The sequence below is a fragment of the Pseudorasbora parva genome, chromosome 19, assembly GCF_024679245.1.
Source record: "Pseudorasbora parva isolate DD20220531a chromosome 19, ASM2467924v1, whole genome shotgun sequence".
Taxonomy (NCBI): Eukaryota; Metazoa; Chordata; class Actinopteri; order Cypriniformes; family Gobionidae; genus Pseudorasbora; species Pseudorasbora parva.
The window spans coordinates 35,485,921-35,505,227 of record NC_090190.1 but is presented as its reverse complement, the minus strand read 5'-3'; the positions used below and the strand labels follow the sequence as shown (position 1 = coordinate 35,505,227).

The 19,307-nt window shown below is 40.0% G+C and overlaps 1 protein-coding gene across 2 annotated transcripts in view; it reads right to left on the bottom strand.

Annotated features, from left to right (window-relative positions):
- Positions 1-19,307, bottom strand: part of erf (Ets2 repressor factor) — a 42,444-nt gene that overhangs the window by 9,589 nt on the left and 13,548 nt on the right. The window contains exon 2 of one of the 2 annotated variants that reach the window (XM_067426729.1): positions 1,913-2,147. In XM_067426729.1, coding sequence (XP_067282830.1) covers positions 1,913-2,147 — 235 coding nt within the window. The remainder of the gene's footprint in view (positions 1-1,912; positions 2,148-19,307) is intronic. The other variant, XM_067426730.1, reaches the window with a different exon arrangement.

The window sequence follows — 19,307 nt, the reverse complement described above, 5'->3', positions numbered from 1 at the left end:
TTCCAGTTGATGAATGATTAAAAACAATGACCTCCAATACGAATCCACCCGAGGCTGAACTTTTAAAGCGACAGACACCATTACTAAAATGCTCTTATATACAGAACATTTTCCATTGGTGTAAATGCTAATATAGTTATCATTTTTGGTCTATACTCTAAACAATCAAAAATCTACGGGTTTCCCGACTCTACCTTGGATTAAATTTTAACTGGTTGCGGTGCATTATAGGAATGCCTTAAAGGACAACTCTAAAAAAAATTACGTTTATCTTGATTGTTATACCTTTGTGAATGCAGTCTATAGAAGAAAAAAGCTAACCGGATTGGTGCTGGCAACACGGAGCTATTACAGTTCATGCCCAGAGCCCCCACTCAAAACGCAGCTAAATGTTGCGGCATAAATGTAAAGGGTGTCTTTTTGTCTCTTAACAGACACAAAATGCAATTCAAATGTCTGTCCAACATGAACAGGGCCCTTACATGACAATGAGATGCGTTTAGCCACTTAGCCATTGTTTAAATTCACCTGTTTTAGCCGGCTAGCTTTATCTCGCGCTGAAGTCCCGTGGAAAACGTTTGAAAAAAGGCAAATAGTCCACCAGTTGGGAAGAGCATCGTGTGTATGAAGAGTGATCTCATTGCTCTGCTCATCAGCTCATCGGTTCTCAGTATCGAACGTGTCTGAGAGAAACGGTTTTCGATTCTGTACTGCTGATCCGAGGACCGTTCAGTTACACGCGCATGCTCAATATCAGCTGCTCGTGAGTTCATCAGTTCTCTCAGCAAAACATGTCTCAGTTCAGGGAACGGTTAGAGTTACAACATGAAATTCAAGATATTAGTTTATTTCTATTCGGAGGGACTGTCACTCATGTCAGAAAGTGAGTAACTAAAGTAACTTGTGGGATCAGCGCTGATTTGAAACGCGAACCATTTAGAACGATTCAGTCCGATTTGGTGAACTGGTTCGATCGGTTCTAAAGGAACTTAAAAGAACCGGTTAAAAAGAACGATTAGTTCGTGAACCGGACATCAATAGAGTGACGATCGGCTCACAGGTGACGAAGAAAAGGTTCGCGTTTGTGATTTTCAGAATTGTGGCAACAGTATGCGAAAATTTGCAGCAAACACTTTGACAAGGATGACTAACTTACACAGACACCAAGTGCACAAATGCCATTCCGTGGTTGAAGACGGGTGCAACCACTGTGGAGGTAATGTAAACTTTATTTATCCTTCCATTTGGGCACACAAGGCTTGAGGAAAGATGTGCAGTAATTAAATAATCATGCTTTACACAACCAACGCTCTTCCCAACTGGACTATTTGCCTTTCTTTTAGGCTAAAACAGCGCTCCCACCGAAGTTCAGCGCGAGATACAGCTAGCCGTCTTAAACACTATTTAGGTAAATTTAAACAATGGCTAAGTGGCTAAACGCATCTCGTTGTCATGTAAGGGCCCTTTTAATTGCATTTTGTGTCTGTTAAGAGGCACAAATACACCCTTTATGCCCCCATAACTCCCGTTTTAGCTGAGTGGGGGTTCTGGGCATTAACTGTAGTAGCTCAGTGTTGCAAACACCAATCCAGTTGGGTTTTTTTCCTATAGACTGTACTCACAAAGGTATAACAATCAAGATTAACTTAAAAATTCCCCGGAGTTGTTCTTTAACCAAGATTTTGGTCATCATTTTGTCGCTAACAGTTTAGAGCAGCCACTGCATCAGTAGAGTGCTTATGACGCCTACAAATGTTCCCTAGCTAGGAATCTCACTTAGATGTGGAAGGGAGTGATTACCTGAGTTCACCCTGCTGCTCAAACAACAAATTTATCAGCGAAGAAACAGTAGTTGAAAACAAAAGTACAATTGCAATTACAATGGGATTTAATAGGCAGATTGAGTCTTTACCTGAGCGCTCGGCTGAGCTTGTCATAATTCATCTGGGGCTTGCACTTGCGGGCACCCCACAGTCGTGCCACCTCATCTGGGTCTTTGATCACAAACTCGCCGTAATCCCCCTGCCAGGCGATGACATCATGGTACTCCTCCTTCCGCAGCAGCTCCAGGATGAAGTGCCACAACTGGATCTGTCTGGAACCAGGACTCGACTCCGGCTTGTAGGCCCAGTCTGGGAAGGCAAACCCTAGAGGTCAGACACAAAAACACTTGAGCGTCTAACCACTTCAACGCCATCTAGCCAATGTTTGGCTAGAATAAGATGAGGGCATGTTTCACCACATATCATCTCAATTAATAAGGGGGACTTATGTCTTACTTATACTATTAAATTATAATAAAGGCCTATTTCACTCAAAAATGAGCATTTTGTCATTACCTGCTCAAACTTGTACGAGTTTCTTTGTTCTGTTGAACACAAAAGAAGATATTTTAAAGAATGTTGGTAACCAGACAGCTGATGGCACTCGCTGACTTTCATTGTAGGGGGAAGTCAATGAGTGCCGTCAAATGTCTGGTTACCAACATTCTTTAAAATGTCTTCTTTTGTTTTCAACAGTTTGGAACAACATTAGGGTGATAAAACGATGACAAAATGTTCATTTTCGGGTGAGCTATCCCTTTTAGCCAAGAGAACAATGTATTTCCAAGGCTGTAGACCTTTATGTAGACTAACTCTCTTGAATTTTAGTCTGGTAAAAGTTTGTATGCAATTCCTTTCTCTCATCTCAGAGTCTGAATAAGTCGTCAGAATGCCATAGTGTCTAGTTAACAAGCACTTCGATCCAGAATCCTTGAGGCAGTAGTCAAAACAATGCTCACTCACACTCACACACACAGATGGTACACAATCTCCACTTTTAGACTCAATACTTTCAGAAAAAGAAGAAAATAAGCAGGAGGTTGCTGGAGGCGCGAAAAAAACATGGCCGTGACTTTGAGGGTCTTATGTCTCATTACAGAAACTGTTTGTGCTTTGGGACGTTAACATGGACAGACGGTTACACAACATGCTAAGTGGCAGACCTATTACGAATTCATGCACAACGCTGAGTCAACGTGACTGTACGAGACGGAGAAAAAGCTCTTTGAAACAAGCGTGTCAAACACATCGGAGAAACACCTGAGAGAGTTTCCCGTTGGCATAGTTGGTCAAGTATAAAAAAAAAAAAAAACAGTCTGCAGACTCAACTAGAATGAGGCGCAGCATTTCTGCAGGCTCTAATATTAGACACAATGTCCTATTAGCAAAGAAAAAACAAAATCAGACCAAAAAACAATGAACCAAGATTCTATCTCTTAGGAACACCATGTCGGCAGGGAATGACTGAAAATACCAGCATAATTCCCACACTCGCACACGAAAAAGAAAAAGAGGGTCTTGGCGCACGACGTGTTGTTGTGCTCGGTGGAATGCCCCTTTCAGATGGTTTAGAGCTTGGCTGCTCATAAAGCCTAACACAGTGTTAAGTAGCGAATGCAGAACAGCTCAGCAGCACTGCCAACCGCACACATGTGCTGCGGGGACGCACGCTGCGCAGGGGGGCGGTAGGATGACTTGGACATCGTGGGCTGGTACTAACTGTCCGTGACAACTGCTAAACAGTCGGCAATGTGGCTTGACTCATGATTGAGATGTTTGGTTGAGAGATCTAGCAGATCGGAGATGTAAAACTGACTTGACCCATTGAAAAGAAGCAGATCATTTAGACATAACGTGATATAAACCTATGATTAACCCAGAGGTAATTAATACTATTATATGGGCAACAAGTCAGTAGAATGTACTATGTTTCACAACCTTTAAGTACACACATTTGGTTAATGTATAAAGCAATCAAACTTCAGTAACAGCTCAGTAGTGAGACAAATGTTGATTCATTAACAGCTCAAGTTCATTTAGTCACGGAATTGTCAAACCAGCAAGTTGTTTACTGATAAATTCGACAACATTGATTTCAGCAAATAAGAAACATTCAATCGGACAGCACTGGTTGTCCTGCATGTTTTGATTCACTAAAAATATCCAGCTAGTAAGAGTCATTAACTCATGAATCAATTCAGCATTTTGTGGAGCATTGAATTTGTTTGGGACAACTGTGGTGTCTTCTCAACATTCAATTCAGACTGCAAACACCTATTCACATATTAAAGGGATAGTTCACCTAAAAATTAAAATGTGATGTCTATCTGCTGTGCACCCAAAAGGTAGGTGTTTTTTTTCTTCAGTAGAACACAAACATTTTTAATTCCAACCGTTGCAGTCTGCCAGTCATAATCATGTGAATGGTAACAACTAGGGGTGTCCATGGTTAACCGATTGACCGATTAACCGTTAAAAATTGCGTAACCGAGTGAAACATTTTGCTCGGTTAAGTGGCGTCAATGACGTGCCTTGAATTTAGTTGTAATATATGTTTGCACCCCTAGAGACCGCCAGAGCGCTCCCAGACATTTGTAATATCCACAAGAAGAAGTCATGACCAGCTTTCTAAGCGGGCAAAGAAAGCGTGGGAGCACTTTAAAAATGAGAGTGACGGGGCAAAATGCAAGTATTGCAATGCAGTGCTTACCGCATTTTTCAGGCTATAAGTTGCTCCGGAGTATGAGTCGCATCAGTCAAAATATGCGTCATGAAGAGGAAAATAACATACGTCGCACTGGACTAAAATTCGCATTAGGGCAGAAGCAGAGCGCGAGCCGCGCGCGCTGTGCATAACGGAGCAGAAGAAAGAAAGTTTGAAGTGAGAAACTTGTGAATGACTAGAGAAAAGCAGACGTTACTTTAACTGTAATGAAGAAAACAAAAAAGCTAATCGCGGACTGAGAGCAAGACGGCCAGAGCTGAAGGAACGAGTCCACAGATGCTTGAACTCTGCCGGGAGAGGCTCAGTCAAACTAGAGTCAACAGCGAGTCAAACGCTGTGTCTGTGTGAATAATTCTCGGCTGCATATTTTACTAACGTTACATGCTATAATCGTGCAGGCGCCCTCGCGGCCACTCGCATTGCTCGTGAACTGGAGCGCATCTCATCCTAATTTAACGAAACTCAGCGTACGCCTCGCAGACATGAAATAGATCTTAAAAAACTTGAAATGTCTTTTAACAATTTAAAACGAAAAGAAATAGGCTACTCTCTGATTATGTAATCCATGATGTGCATTTCTCTCTATAGGCGCGTTCACTACGGAGATGGTGGTCGTCAAATTAATAAGCTAAAAATAACCCTGACGCACACTATGGTTAACCGAGTATTAACCGCTAAGGGCCTCGGTTAACGGTTAATGAAAAACTTGAAAACGTGCAGCCCTAGTAACAACTATGAAAAAAGGGGAAAAAAGAGAAAAGAAAAAAACGCTTAGACAACATGCACAAAAACCCTGCTGCAAACACGAACCGATTGTTTTCTGTGAGAAACCCGACAGTATTTATGTTTTTTTTTTTTTTTACCTCATATCCAGACGAATCTCATCTAGTGTTCCCATACGTCATTACTTCCGTCTGGTACTGGTATATATAAATGATTGCGCCAGTTTGACCTTACCAGACAGAAGTAATAGCGAATGGGAACACTAGATGCGATTTGTTTAGATATAAGGTTAAAATTTTTATTAAAAAAAAAATCACATTAATATTGTTGGGTTTCTCACAGAAACCGATCGGTTCATGTCTTAAGACGTCTATGTGTCGTCACGAGCAGCAGGGTTTTTGTGCATGTTGTCTAAGCATGAATTTTTCTTTTACTCTCATAGAGTTGTTACCCATTCACATGCATTATGACTGGCAGACTGCAACAGTTGGAATTAAAAATCTTTATTTGTGTTCTTCTGAACACAAACACACCTACACCTACATACCTACATCTTGGATGCAGATAAACAACATTTTTATTTTTGGGTGAACTCTCCCTTTAAGTAAAATATGATTCCTTGTTCTGGCTGTTGGAAATTTCAGCAATGCAGGACACACTGGCATAAATGCAATAGAACTAGTACCTGAAAAAAAAAACCCCCACCAAATGGCCCAGTAATTTCAGCCCCTTTCACAAACAGGTTTGTAGGAATGAGACTTTAAAAACTCTCCAGATCCTCAAGTTAAATGCACCCACTGTTCATTCCAATTTTACCTAGACATGTCACACTAAACAGACCATATATGATTAGTTGTGTGTTTGTGGGCTCAGACCTCCACCAAGCGAGTGGGCACACAGCAACACAAAGCTTCCCACAGTGGGTGCGCGTCAGCGCTGACTCACGCCGTATGCGTGAGTGTGTTTGTCATTCAGCTTTCACAAGAAGTGCGCCTTTTCCCTCCGCTCTCATACCTTTTTCTCTCCCTCTCTCTCGTGCGTTGGGTCCCTGGCTCCCATACCATCTCCTAGCAACAAGACACTTTAGTGCTATAAATAAACGTATAGCACAGAGAAAATTAACTCGATTAATCAATTAATGAAATAAAAATGCACGAGCTATAGTAAAAAATATCCAAAGTAAATTTGCTTCTAATAAAAAAAGGCAGATTAAAAGGACAGCTTATCCAAAAAAATTAACTAATTTACTCGCCTTCATATCAGATTTCAAACCTGTACCACTACTTTCTTCATTGAAACACAAAAGATGTTATTTTGAAAAATTAAAAGTGTTCATTTGTCAATACAATGAAAGTCGGTGGTGGGCTTCAATGTTGTATTTTACCCCACTGACTTCCATTGTATGGGCAAAAACTTCAAAGTTCTTCAAAATTGTCTTTTGTATTTTGAAGAAAGTGTCTTACAAGTTTGAAACAACCCATGTAAGTGAGTAATGATGACTGATTTTTCATTTTTGGGTGAAGTATCCCCGAGTCAATTTGCTATTTATTGCTATGGCATTGGTAGGTGGTTACTTCAAAATATGTTTACAAAGTCACAAATCACAAAGAAAGAACTATTTAATATGCCACACAATTTGACTGCACCGGGATGAGTTACACGGCATATTGCAATACATAAGCCCAGGGTGTTTTTCTCTTTCAATTCTCTAACCAGCAACAGTAATAGTAATATTTGCCTCACAAAGAGCAAATGAGAAAGCCACTGGCAATATGGTGACGATCAACAGGTTGACGTCCTTTAATAAGTAGGGGCATAAAATAAAACCCCAGGCGCGGGCTAAACGGCAGACTCCGGGGAGGGCCGAGGAATGACTTTATAAGAAACCGCTTTGAGGTACTTTCAAACAAACCAGTGTGCCATAACACAGTCTTTTTTTCAAACAAGACCACAAGCCCACAAGACAACTTAGCGCGTGCACACAAACACGCTCAATCAAAGTGCAATAACAGCTAAAACAGGCACGTCCCCTGGTGTCTGTGGGCTCTGCTGGGACTGCTGTTTCTCTGTCGGTTACTGTCACTAATGGGTATGGAGTCAGGAGATTGCCAGACAAAACCCTTGCTTGACAGGGCCCTGAACACACACTTGGAAAAACAATATGACATAAGCATTACATGATAGCACCTGTACAAACTGTACCGGCACGAACAAACAAACCAGCTGACGAACATCTGACCGAACGTTACATGCAAGGTAAAGGAAATTGGACACGAACATCCGGCTTGGCCTCGTTCTTTTGCCGTTTCTGGGCGCAAAGTCTGTAAAAACAGCACCTATTGCCATCGTCTCTGTTTGCGATTAGCCCTCAGATACAACAGCTCTTTTTTTTTTTTTTATGGCGGAGCCGTGACGCAAGTACAGAAAAGAAAACAAAAACGCCGTCCTCTGCATCTCTGGTCTGTATTTAAAGGCTCAGAAATGTTTAGGGCCCCCGCGCTCATTCGTTCTGTTTCTCTCCATCTCTCCCCCACTTCCCTCCCTTCCTCCTATTCTTTGTGGGCTCTATATTTAGGCAGAGGAAAAGGTCGTTCTCCATCTACTAATGATGGTGGCGACAGGGGAAAAAAAATGGCATGAGTGTGTGCCAGCTTGAATGTGTGCAGGATGAGTAATACAAAAGAACCACGAGCGGCTCTGCTGCCTAAATGTTTGTCTTATAATCAACAATGTCACGCTGCCTCGCACAGTGCTGAAAAATGCTGCCGGCTGAATGATATTAGGCAACTGGGCGTCCATCTGCACACGTTCGGCAGTTGTTTGCACTGATCCGAGACGCGTAGAATGAGTCAGTGTTATTTTGCGCTAATGAGAACGCCCCAGATGAAAAATACAACAAAACCCTGCAAACTGCATGTTTGCGTCTCACATTCTCTCAAGGCAAAACAGATCTCACCTTCTTGTTTGTGTTGAGACGACTCATCTGGGTGATACCTGGAGGCTGCTTGGTTTACATGCACATAATCAGTGATTCACACTCATGTAACGGTGACATAACCATGCAGTTCTGTCCATATAGTTTGGGGATACTCTAACGAGCAGTTTCACGCTTGAAAACTATTGCTTGTCACATCAAGATGGAGCTATTTAAATAGCATGTAAACTTATTTACATAATTATTCAAATATAATTAATAAAAAAAACGATTCTGCATTGATGGATTATCGATCATACACGTTATGAAGTTTCTCTGATGCCTCTCGCTGCATACACAATTGTCTAGCTAGCATAAAATGGCGGAGGAAGGCGAAACACAAAAACGAGTACTGGTAATAAATAAACAAATGCACCCACTATTTTAACATTTACAGTGTGTGTGTGTGAGTGTGTGTGTTAGAGCTGCACTGTTAATTGTTAATAGATCAAGGTTAAAACCATAGACTATAAAAAAAAATGGACGCAGTGTCCGTGACATCACCCACTGTATTCAGAAGAGCCGCTCTGAACCGTAGAGACGAACTAGCCGTTGCCATCTTGCCAGCGCATCATTGCGCATAATGCTCGATAACTGTCAATGGGCAAAGAGGCGGGACGTGGGCGGAGCTTAGGTAACGCAATGACTAACAGACTGCGGATAAATGGCTATCCACCTGTCACTCAAAGAGACCATGCCCTTAACCCTTAAATGCATACCTCGGATCGTTAGCGACCGGAGACGTCATTCACTACCCTCCTCCTCATTCATTTATTTAAAGTTAGATATCAACCTTCTTTGTATTCCTCAATCAATCCATTTTAAACAATATAACAAGAAAAAATAATAGAATTATAATTGAATGCCTGTTTTTTCACTTGTTTTTTTGTCAAAATTGTATAGGGTCGCTAACGACCCGAGGTGTGTAGGATTGTAGGTTTTTTTTTTTTTTGCACAATGATAAATTAATCTATAATGACGAAATAGGGTGCAATTCACCTTTATTCCACAAGGTGGTAATGTCTGATACGCAATGATGAAGTGACGTTTCACTCATAGTTACCTCAGACAGAAAACGAAACAATAATAATTATAATCTGCAAAACTTGAAATGGCTTAGTGATTTACTTCAGAGAGCAAGTACTAAACACAATCATATGTTAGTGTCACTGTCTCTTGATGATGGATGTGGTCAAGAAGCTGTCAGTGATCAAAATATTGATTTTGAAGACGTTGAAAATGAGGTTGGAGAATATGCTCGAGATCGCGAATATGAGGCAGATGCTGAATATACTGGTAAACGAACTCTGACGAGGACAGATGATGATGGTATTAAACATCTGCTCAAACTGAATCCTTCCAAGCTCCAAAAGGTAACGAAATAGGTTTTATTTTATTCTTCTGTAAGTGTTACTCTAACATCAGGAGTTTTATATATTATCACGACAGGTAGAGGTCTGTCCATGTTAAAAATAGATCTGGGTCGCTAACGACCCGAATATGCAAGAATGTTTGGCGAAACAGTCATGCATTTAAGGGTTAATTATGCAGAATTTTAAGGCTTTATATAATGTAAATTAATGAGTTATAAAAAAATTCACCCCCTCACAGTTGTCACGAAGGGCAGAATTAGCGGTATAGACCAAAACCACAATTTGTACCAGGCTGTAAACATGTTTTTTTTTTTTGCTGTAAAGTTGGGCATTTTAACATGGGGCTCAATGAGATTCTGCTCCCTTCTGGAGCCTGTCCCTAGTGGCCAGTTGATGAATTGCAGTTTAAGTCACTTCTGTATTGGCTTCAACAGAAACTGGGGAGGTTGCCGCTTGGTTGAAACTGGCACAGGCCAAAACACTTCTTTGAATTAAGGCTGAACCACTGTAGTGACATGGACTATTTGAACAATGTCTTTACTTCCTTTAAGGGCCTTAAAAGTGTTAATTAAATAGCGGTCTATGAAGATCTAAGAAAGTTCTCGGGTTTCATCAAAAATATCTTAATTTGCGTTCTGAAGATGAACGAAGGTCTTACAGGTTTGGAATGACATTAGGGTAAATAATTAATGACAGAATTTTCCTTTTTAGGTGAACTATTCCTTTAAGTTTTGTTTGAATACATTCAGGAAGTGTACTTTCTTGGAGCACATCAAATAAAAAGGGAGCTCAAATATATGACTGCTTGTATTCATTGTCAAAAATGTAGCCATGTGCAGTATTACTGCATCATGATATCGAATTAGACCTGCAACTAACGATTATTTTTTCTGTCGACTAATCTAACGATTATTTTTTCGATTAGTCGACTAATCTAACGACTTATTTTTTTACCCTTTGAAATTTTTCACAATTCTGTGGCACCCCCTCACATAAGTTACGCTAGAGGTATAACAGTACAGACTGCTCACAGTTCGCTTTGTATCACAGTTTTAGGTTCACGTTTCAGTACAGTTCGGTATTTGCTATGTTCAGGGGAAAAAGGACTACTGTCACATGAAAATAAAGAAAATAAGAACAGATAATAGACTTAATAAGAACTTAAATAGAAGCAGCAGCACAAATAAATACTATTGAGCAAAGATGAGAATAAAATAAACAATGCTTTTCAGGTAGGTCTAACATTAGTTTTTAGGTAGAGAAATGGAATGAAGTAATCAAAAGTAAAATAACCACACATTTAACTGTTTAAAATTTAAAAAATAATCCTTATTAAACTTACAAAAGCTATTCAGTCAGGAGCAGAGTGATGTCTTTATCTTTTGTTTGACATTAAACAGACAGCAGTGAATGCTACTGCCCCTTTAAGACCCACGAATAGTCGTCGTATTTTCTGTATAAAGTTCACTTAAGGCATAGAGTAGGCTATGACATTTTGACATACTTTTTGTGAGTTTGTCCGTTTAAGCACAGGATTTGAAAGATAACTCAATATTTGCGCGCTTTGGGACGAGTGCACAAAGACAGATCTTCTCATTCGAGCCTCCTGGCTACACGGGGGTGATGACTGTGAAAATGACTGCTCATATTCGGACGTACAGCAGCACTCGTATGCGTTTTATAAAGTTTACAAAGAGAGACCGTTTTGCCCACGTTTTTCTTTTATTATCGCTGTTGTTGTAGTGCATACCTGAGGAGTCAGCACGTGTATCCATTGACAGAAACATACATACAGCATTATTTTCAAGTTACAACCCATATTAAAGATGCGTCATCAGATGCGAGATGAACCGAAGTGTAAGTGCGTCCCCGCAACTTTTGCTCGGGATCCCGGTTGGGAAACACTGGTCCGTATTGATTGACACCGCGCTGGTTTGTTTAGAATTATATGAGCGCCATGACCGCGCGCTGCCTTGTTTTACGGTCGAATGCAACGCGTGTGTGTGAGTAAGAGACGCGCAAAAGGACGGAGAGAGAACTTTAGGAAATGCAGCTAAACGAATATGCGTGCGTCTTTTAAATAGCGTAAAAATGAATGAATGACGAATGTGGCGGCCGTTATTGATTATGTGGCAGTCCGCCACAAATTAGTCTATGTGTGGGAAACACTGTTTGGCCTCTTTTTAAAGTATTCCCATACTTTTGATATTCGCGGCCTTGGTTTTTGTGATAGAACCAGGAGCAGAAGCCAACATTACGCGAGATGAACGTCTGACACGACGCGTCGACGCATTTCACGAACGTCGACGTATTTCCGTAGTCGACGTCATCGATGACGTCGACGCGTCGTTGCAGCACTACGAATACATGATGATTCACCCACCCTTATCCATACAGGTCACATTTAGAGCAGGGCTCGACAATAAGGACTACCTGATGGCCCGGGGGCAGCATAAATGATGCCTGGGACAGCTGACAGAACTGGCACAATGCATACAATGTAACCAACACGAACGTAAAGGGAATCAAAAGTTATGCGATGCAGTAGCGTAACTTTGTTTTAAAAGTGGGTGAGTAGGGGAAGTCATGAGAAGTCTTGTTTAACATGACAGTCTCATCCTTAACGTTACATCTCCTAACTATAGCATAATATAATACTGCCAGTCCCGAGATTATTCACATAGATTAGCATGAAATGCTTTGGTTCCTCAGAGTTAGGGATGTTCAAAAATTGTCAATATCGATACCTTGACAATACTTTTTGATATTTTTTTATACATTTTTCTGTTTTAACAAGATTACATTACCTAAAAAAAAACTGGGCACAGGGGGGCGGAACATATGCCTTGTGAGCTCAAGCACACACAAAGCTTGCCGCAGAGCACTGGCAATGTTTATAAATGTAAAAACAGCAGGGAGACATTCATTTTAATTGTTTATTATTAATAATCTATTGTTTTCTGAGTTCTTGTTAGCTGCAAAGATGAAGTTGACAATGCCGACTCGTAATCTCCACCATGGGTATGCACACAAGGTGAAAAAAAGCAAAAATAGGGGGGAAATGCACCTTTCATTTGGATTACATGAAGTATTTGTTTTCTATTTGAATTGGTTTATTTAAACGTAGATATTTCAAGCTTTCCATAGGCCTATTTCTCATCTGTGAGTAAAGTATATGCTGACTTTTGGTTCATTTATGTTACGTGCTGCAGTTCTTCTTGCAGTCGAATACGGAGAACTTTTGTGCAGCAGATTTGCATGTTGTCATCTTAGTAGCAATTATCTTGTCATAAACATTGCATTGCACACTGTTGACATCAAACCTGGTAAAATGTAACCACAATTTATCTTTTCCACATCTTTTCTATTTGGGTTGGGATGCTTACCCACTATTTACACTGCACAAGTCGGCAGCGCGTCACAGTTCCGAAGAGGTTTTGTTTCTTCTTTGTGCCGTGGTGCGGCTGGCATAAACAGAAGCACTGGCTAGAGTGGATGTGACCAGCTCCGGTGGCTGTGTCAGAGCCGTAATGCGCCACAGATGGGGTTACACACTACAGTCTCATGTGCGAGCCGCGTCCCTGGGCATAACCAACGTAAAATTAATGTTTTTATGCACCATAGCCAATCATGCTGCATGCTTATTTGGTCAAAAACAAAGAAAACAATAACTTTTTTATTTACTTTATTATGTTTTAGCTTTTTTTGTGCGACCGGGGCAGTTCTCATTCTTGGCATCAACAGCACTTCACACAGGAAAAATGAATTCACACAAAGCAAGAAAAGGTGATCAGTGGACACCAGACAGACAGAGAAAGGGGAGTATATAGAGAGAGCGAGTCAACCAGAAAGAGAGAACAAACACTCAGGTTGAGAAGAGAGGATCAAAGTGCCGGCCAGTCATCTGTAGATGTGCAGTGCTAGCCTGCAGCCCTCACATGATCGCCGCCATCACTCTTACATAACACGCTGTGTGTATTTGTCTGCTCACAACACAGTCATGCCTTCTCTTGCCAACCCTGATGGTAAAGGTTCAGGGTTGTTGCTCCTAACAGGCAGCAGACAGGCACGTAAATCCCTACGCTTCATCTCTTTCACCCCGAAAAGCAAATAACCTTTTCGGATCCATTTGAGCTGGCGGTGAAGTGCTAACTGGAGAAGGTGTGCTGATACTCTGCTGGTTAATCTCTAGTTACCTAGTGAAGGGTCAAGCCAACGGTGTGAGTTTCTTCATGACATTGACGAGATGCAGAGTAACTGTCTGGAAGTGAATGAATGATGCATAAATTCAGCAAACTAATGGAATTTGCTTACACAATCGACTTCAATAAGTCATTTTGAATTTAATTAGGCATTGAGTTGTTCAGTTAGTTTCTACAACTAGTTTAGGTGCTTCTAAATGTATTTTATTGACTTTACATTGATGCTAATAAAGGTTTACGGTTACATGACTGTACGGTAGTTTAATATGTGGATAACACACTAACATTAAAAGCAATTTGTCACTGTAAACACTTTTTTGATAGCAACAATTCACCAAATATCTCACCAATATCTCATGAATATCACTGCACATGTCCAGTAGATAAGTGTGCTGAACAGCATTTAAAACTAAACCGGTGTGGTAGCAAGGTAAACACTGCGACAGAGCTTTAATTTAGGAGGTGTTTGTTGACATGCAGCACATACTAGCTCATTTGACTGAACAATAACACGTTCCTGTATGCGAGTGTGACACACGAATTATTGTCATTTTAACTGTAAATAAGTCAAGGTTGATTGATCACAGCGGGCTATTTCCATCAGGGCCACCACTGAAGTTCACAGACATATGGCCACATGCAAACGAAATTGAAAAGTAGTGACAGAAACGGCATGAGCAACAGATTCACACCAAGCACAGCAGTTCTACAATAAAACAGTAAAGTTGACAGTGAAACACGACAGACACAAACAAGCTTGCAGATTGCACACATACTGTATAAATGGGCAATATTAAAATACCATAATCATTTTAAATGAATAAAAAAAATAAAACATTACAATTAAAAAAATCTAAACACCATTCATTTTTTATTTTGTAACATTAAGTGGGTGTTTTTCAAGTGACAAAAGTAATCTGAACGTGCTGACCAACTATATATGAATATAACGATATGAACATTTTGGTCAATACAAATATTTTTTTATATTTAAAAAGCCAATAACTAATATATCGGCCGATAAATCAAAATCCAATTTGTTTTACAAATACAAAAACAAAAGTCTCACCATTGAAAGCCATGGTCCCAAGCACTTCAACATTTATCAAACAAAAAAAAGTACACAAGCCTAGATTGAATCAGTTCAAGTTTTAAATGAAAATTTACATTCCTATGGCTAACTTTACTTGCCCCCAAAAATGCAACCTAATCAACCTATTCAAAACCATCATGGTGAACAGTGCGCGTCAGAAGTGTCTCAGCTTTAAAGGAATAGTTCACTTTAAAAGAAAATTACCCATGATTTACTCACCCTCAAGCCTTCCTCTAGGTGTATGATTTTGACGAACACAATCAGAGCTTTATTAATAAATATCCTGACACATCCAAGCCTTCTAATGGCAGTGACAGGATCCATTTGAGTTTAAAGCTCAAAAAAAGAAGAAGTGCATCCATCCACCATAAACATACTCCATACGGTTCCGGGGGGTTAATAAAGGCCTTCCGAAGCAAATCATTGAGTTTTGTAAGAAAACTATCCATATTTAAAACTTTATAAAGTAAAACATTTAACTTTGCTTCCATATTCAACTTAGGAACAAAGCGTAACTGGTGCAACGTATGGCTAAACGCTAGTTTTTGAGGTGTGTGAGGCATTACACTTTCTGTGTAAGTTGAATACGGAAGGTGGTCCGCCGGAAGCTAAATATTTATTCTTACAAAACCCAAGAGATTTGCTTCAGAAGGACTTTATTAACCTCCCAAAGCTATTTGATGTATGTTTATGGTGGATGGATGCACTTTTTTGAGCTTCAAAAGCTTGGATGGGTCATGGTATTTATTAATATAACTATTAATATTGTGTTCATCAAAGTCATGTACACCTAGGACAGCTTGAGGGTGAGTAAATCATGGGGTAATTTAAATTTTAAAGAGAACTAATCTTCTTAGACTAATCTTCTTAAAGAGGCCAAATCTTCTTAGACTGATAATAATAACATTATTGGCTGTTCCTTTTTATCGATACCGATATATCATGCGACCCCATTCCCTACCAAAATTAATTTTGAAAAAAGGGGGGGAAAAGTGGCTGATAACTGATAGCAGTGATATTAAATACAGTGCAGTGCTTGTTTTACTATTAAAATATTGCCATTAAGCATTAAACTCCATTTTTAAACAATTAAAATGCAACCAAAATGTAAGTCAGCAACTACCTGAGGGAAAAATTTCGAAGCATCTGCATTTTTCTGCAAGAACGTAGACTCCACTATCCCAACAGTATGAAAATAATGCAATGAGCACCCTGTGCCAACGGTCTACATTATAGTCACAATACGGATAATCTGTCTCCTTGATCTAAAGTGTGTGTGATATTGCACACTTGAACAGGTGTTTTGGGAACACTTTAACCCAAATACGAGAGAACTGAGGGCAAAAGGGATCAAGTGTTTCATTACATCTCCGCGCGTTATCCTCTGCGTTCCGCGAGGTCATTTAGCCACCCATGTTACACCGTGTGGGTATTTCCCACCCAGGCAGAGACTGAAGAGTACCTTGTGTCCCAAACACCGTCGCCAAGGAGGAGCCATTAGCCATGTCTAATACTTTCACAGCTGTGGCTCCGTAAGCTAAACATCTAGTAGCTGTTATTTTCATGTCTACAATCTTCATGTCAACACCAGCGAGACCAAAAACTCCAGTTACCGGCACACGGCGGTGGAGACGGCGCTCCAGATGTCCGGGACGCCGCAGCGCGACGGCCAACTCTGCCCAGACAGAAACCAGACGCGTCACAGGGGAGTTCCTCGTAGGGATATGATTAAATCAACCATAAATGGTCAGGCAGGGCGCATTTCTGGGCCAATTTTCCTGCTATGTGAGGACTGCCGAGCATGAGGAGCAGCCTGCGACGGCCGTCTGCCAAACAATCCTCACCAACAGGCCTGTGCAGGTCTCCTGAACTGTGCATGCACTCGCTAACAGGGCCAGCGAGTATCACCAAGAACCTTTCTGAAACATTAGCCTACATCTTGATACCTCATATCACACACACACACACAGGCTGAAAAGAATGTACTTTGGTTCAATATGTAAAATGAACATAATACCTGCATATTTTCTTTTTTTTTACTTTTCTGAAGACAAATGAGGACCGCATGTGCATGGTTCCAGAACTTACCTGCTATTTAAATTTAACCTGAAACATGAACTGTATTATCCCTTCCATATAAAATCAAAAATGTAGCTGTACAAAAGTTGAGTGTCAATCAAGCACTCGTTTTGGGTTTGCTACAGAAAGCAAATATTTAAATACTCGGTTGTACAAAAATGCACAGCTTATAGCCTGTTGTTTGACGTGCAAACGTGTAATATCATTAACAAAAAGTTAAACTAAATCCAAATTCATTCATTCAAACTCATTAAGTGAAATATTGTGTGATACAAAAATGAAACTGAAATATTTAACACAGTCTCCTCTGATAAAAAAAAAAAAATCACTTTAAATTGTAATGTAGATCAAGTGACAACCTCCCCCAGTTTCTCTTGAAGCCAATACGGAAGTGAATTAAACTGCAATTCATCAACTGGCCACTAGGGACAGGTTCCAGAGGAGAGCAGAATCTCAGTGAGCCCCATGTTAAAATGCCCAACTTTACTGCAGAAGAAAAACATGTTTACAGCCTGGTACAAAAAGTGATTTTGGTCCATACAACCAAATTTACCCTTCATGACAACGGTTAGGGAGAGTTGTTTTTTATGACTCAGTTTACCTTATATAAAGCCTTACATTTCTACATAATTAAGGGTGTGGCCACTTTGAGTGACAGGTGGATAGCTGTTTGTCTGCTGTCTGTTAGTCATCACATCACCTCAGCTCCGCCCACATCCCACCTCTTTGCCCATTGTCAGTTACCCGGGAGTGAAGCACTAAATTAAAATAATTTACTATTTATTATATGTGTATTCCAGATGCAATGTCTTCAAGACCCTCTTTGGTGCAAATCAAGTTTTTAATGTTGTTTATATGTCTATGTGGTGTTTTTAATATGCTTAAAGACACACCATGTGTAAATTTATAGGTCAACACCATTGCTGATTATTTTCTCCTTAAAAGTGCATTCCAAAGACCAAAGGTTTGAAATAAACTTAAATGAACTTAAATCACAAGCTACCTTGTAAGTGTGGGCTGGTTTTTGCAAATCATTAAATATGTCAGGTTTTCCCAGTATATTTTTCTGTTGAGATGAAAAATCGGCACATTTAGCAGTACGCCGTAAAGAATGACAACACCGAAGTCAAGCAATCGTGGTTAAAAATATATATACATTCTTATTTTTTCTTGAAAATGACCAATCATTTCACGAGATATGACCCTATTCCTCCGCTGGGATCGTGCACAGCCCTCTAAATGCCTTCGAAACTGCATTGATGTGGACCTTTAACCCGTTGGTTGCAATTAAAATACATTATATAGAGAAACATCAATCATGTTTTCCTCAACAACAACAACAAAAAAGACTAAATTATCAAGAAATTTTCATTTTGAAGTGAACTGATCGTTTTAAGGGATACAATTATTGACTACTGACTAGAGTGCCTTTAAGAGTTCAAGAATTTAAGAGTCAGTTAAATTTCCCACACTATTCCTTAAGACAACAAAAAGTTCAATACCTCCAATGTAAGATATTAACAACAAGATTTACTAGTGCAAAAAAAGTAACAAGTAAAAAGCAGCAGAAAACAGCAACCTCTTTAGTTCACTGGTAATGTGAAATCTTCACGATTTAATCTTAAAAGTTCCCCAGCCATCATGTTCTCTTCATCAGTGTTAAATCACACACTCCAGTGGCCTTCGCTCAGGCAGCCGAGCAAACCGCCGAGGTTGCAAGGGTGATTGTGGCATTACGTTTTATCAGCAAGACGTGGATTTCTAATATCTTATCACAGTAAAGCTTTCATCCTGGCTTTATCTCCTGCTGGGAACCACTTCTACATGAACTTTTAACCGATTTCTTTTCCTTCCCCCACTTCTGTTCGCACTTAGTCATGGGCAGAGAAGATCAATCAGAGGAAAACCAGTGCAGATCTGCTTGATTTTTCCGGTTCCAGATACTGGTTCTAGATAAGGAACCCCCCCAAAAAAACTGATAAGATGTCTATGCCACAAAGTTCAACCTAGATGTTTTTAATGCTGCCTCTACATAGGTGCAAGTTAGTTCACCCAAAAAATCTGTCATCAGTTACTTCTCATCTCATTCCAAACCTGAAGGGAAAAAAAGAAGACTTATAGAAGAATGTTTGACTTTCGTTGTACTGTAACTGGGACATCTTTCAAAATACCTTTTTTTGGGGTACAAAGAAGAAAAGTTAAGAGGTTTGAAATGAAATGAGGGCGATTTTTTTTTAAGGTGAAATACGTGAGATTTAAACCAGCAACATTGTGCATGGTAATGCTAAAGTGAACCTCACCCTTCTGGTCTTTGA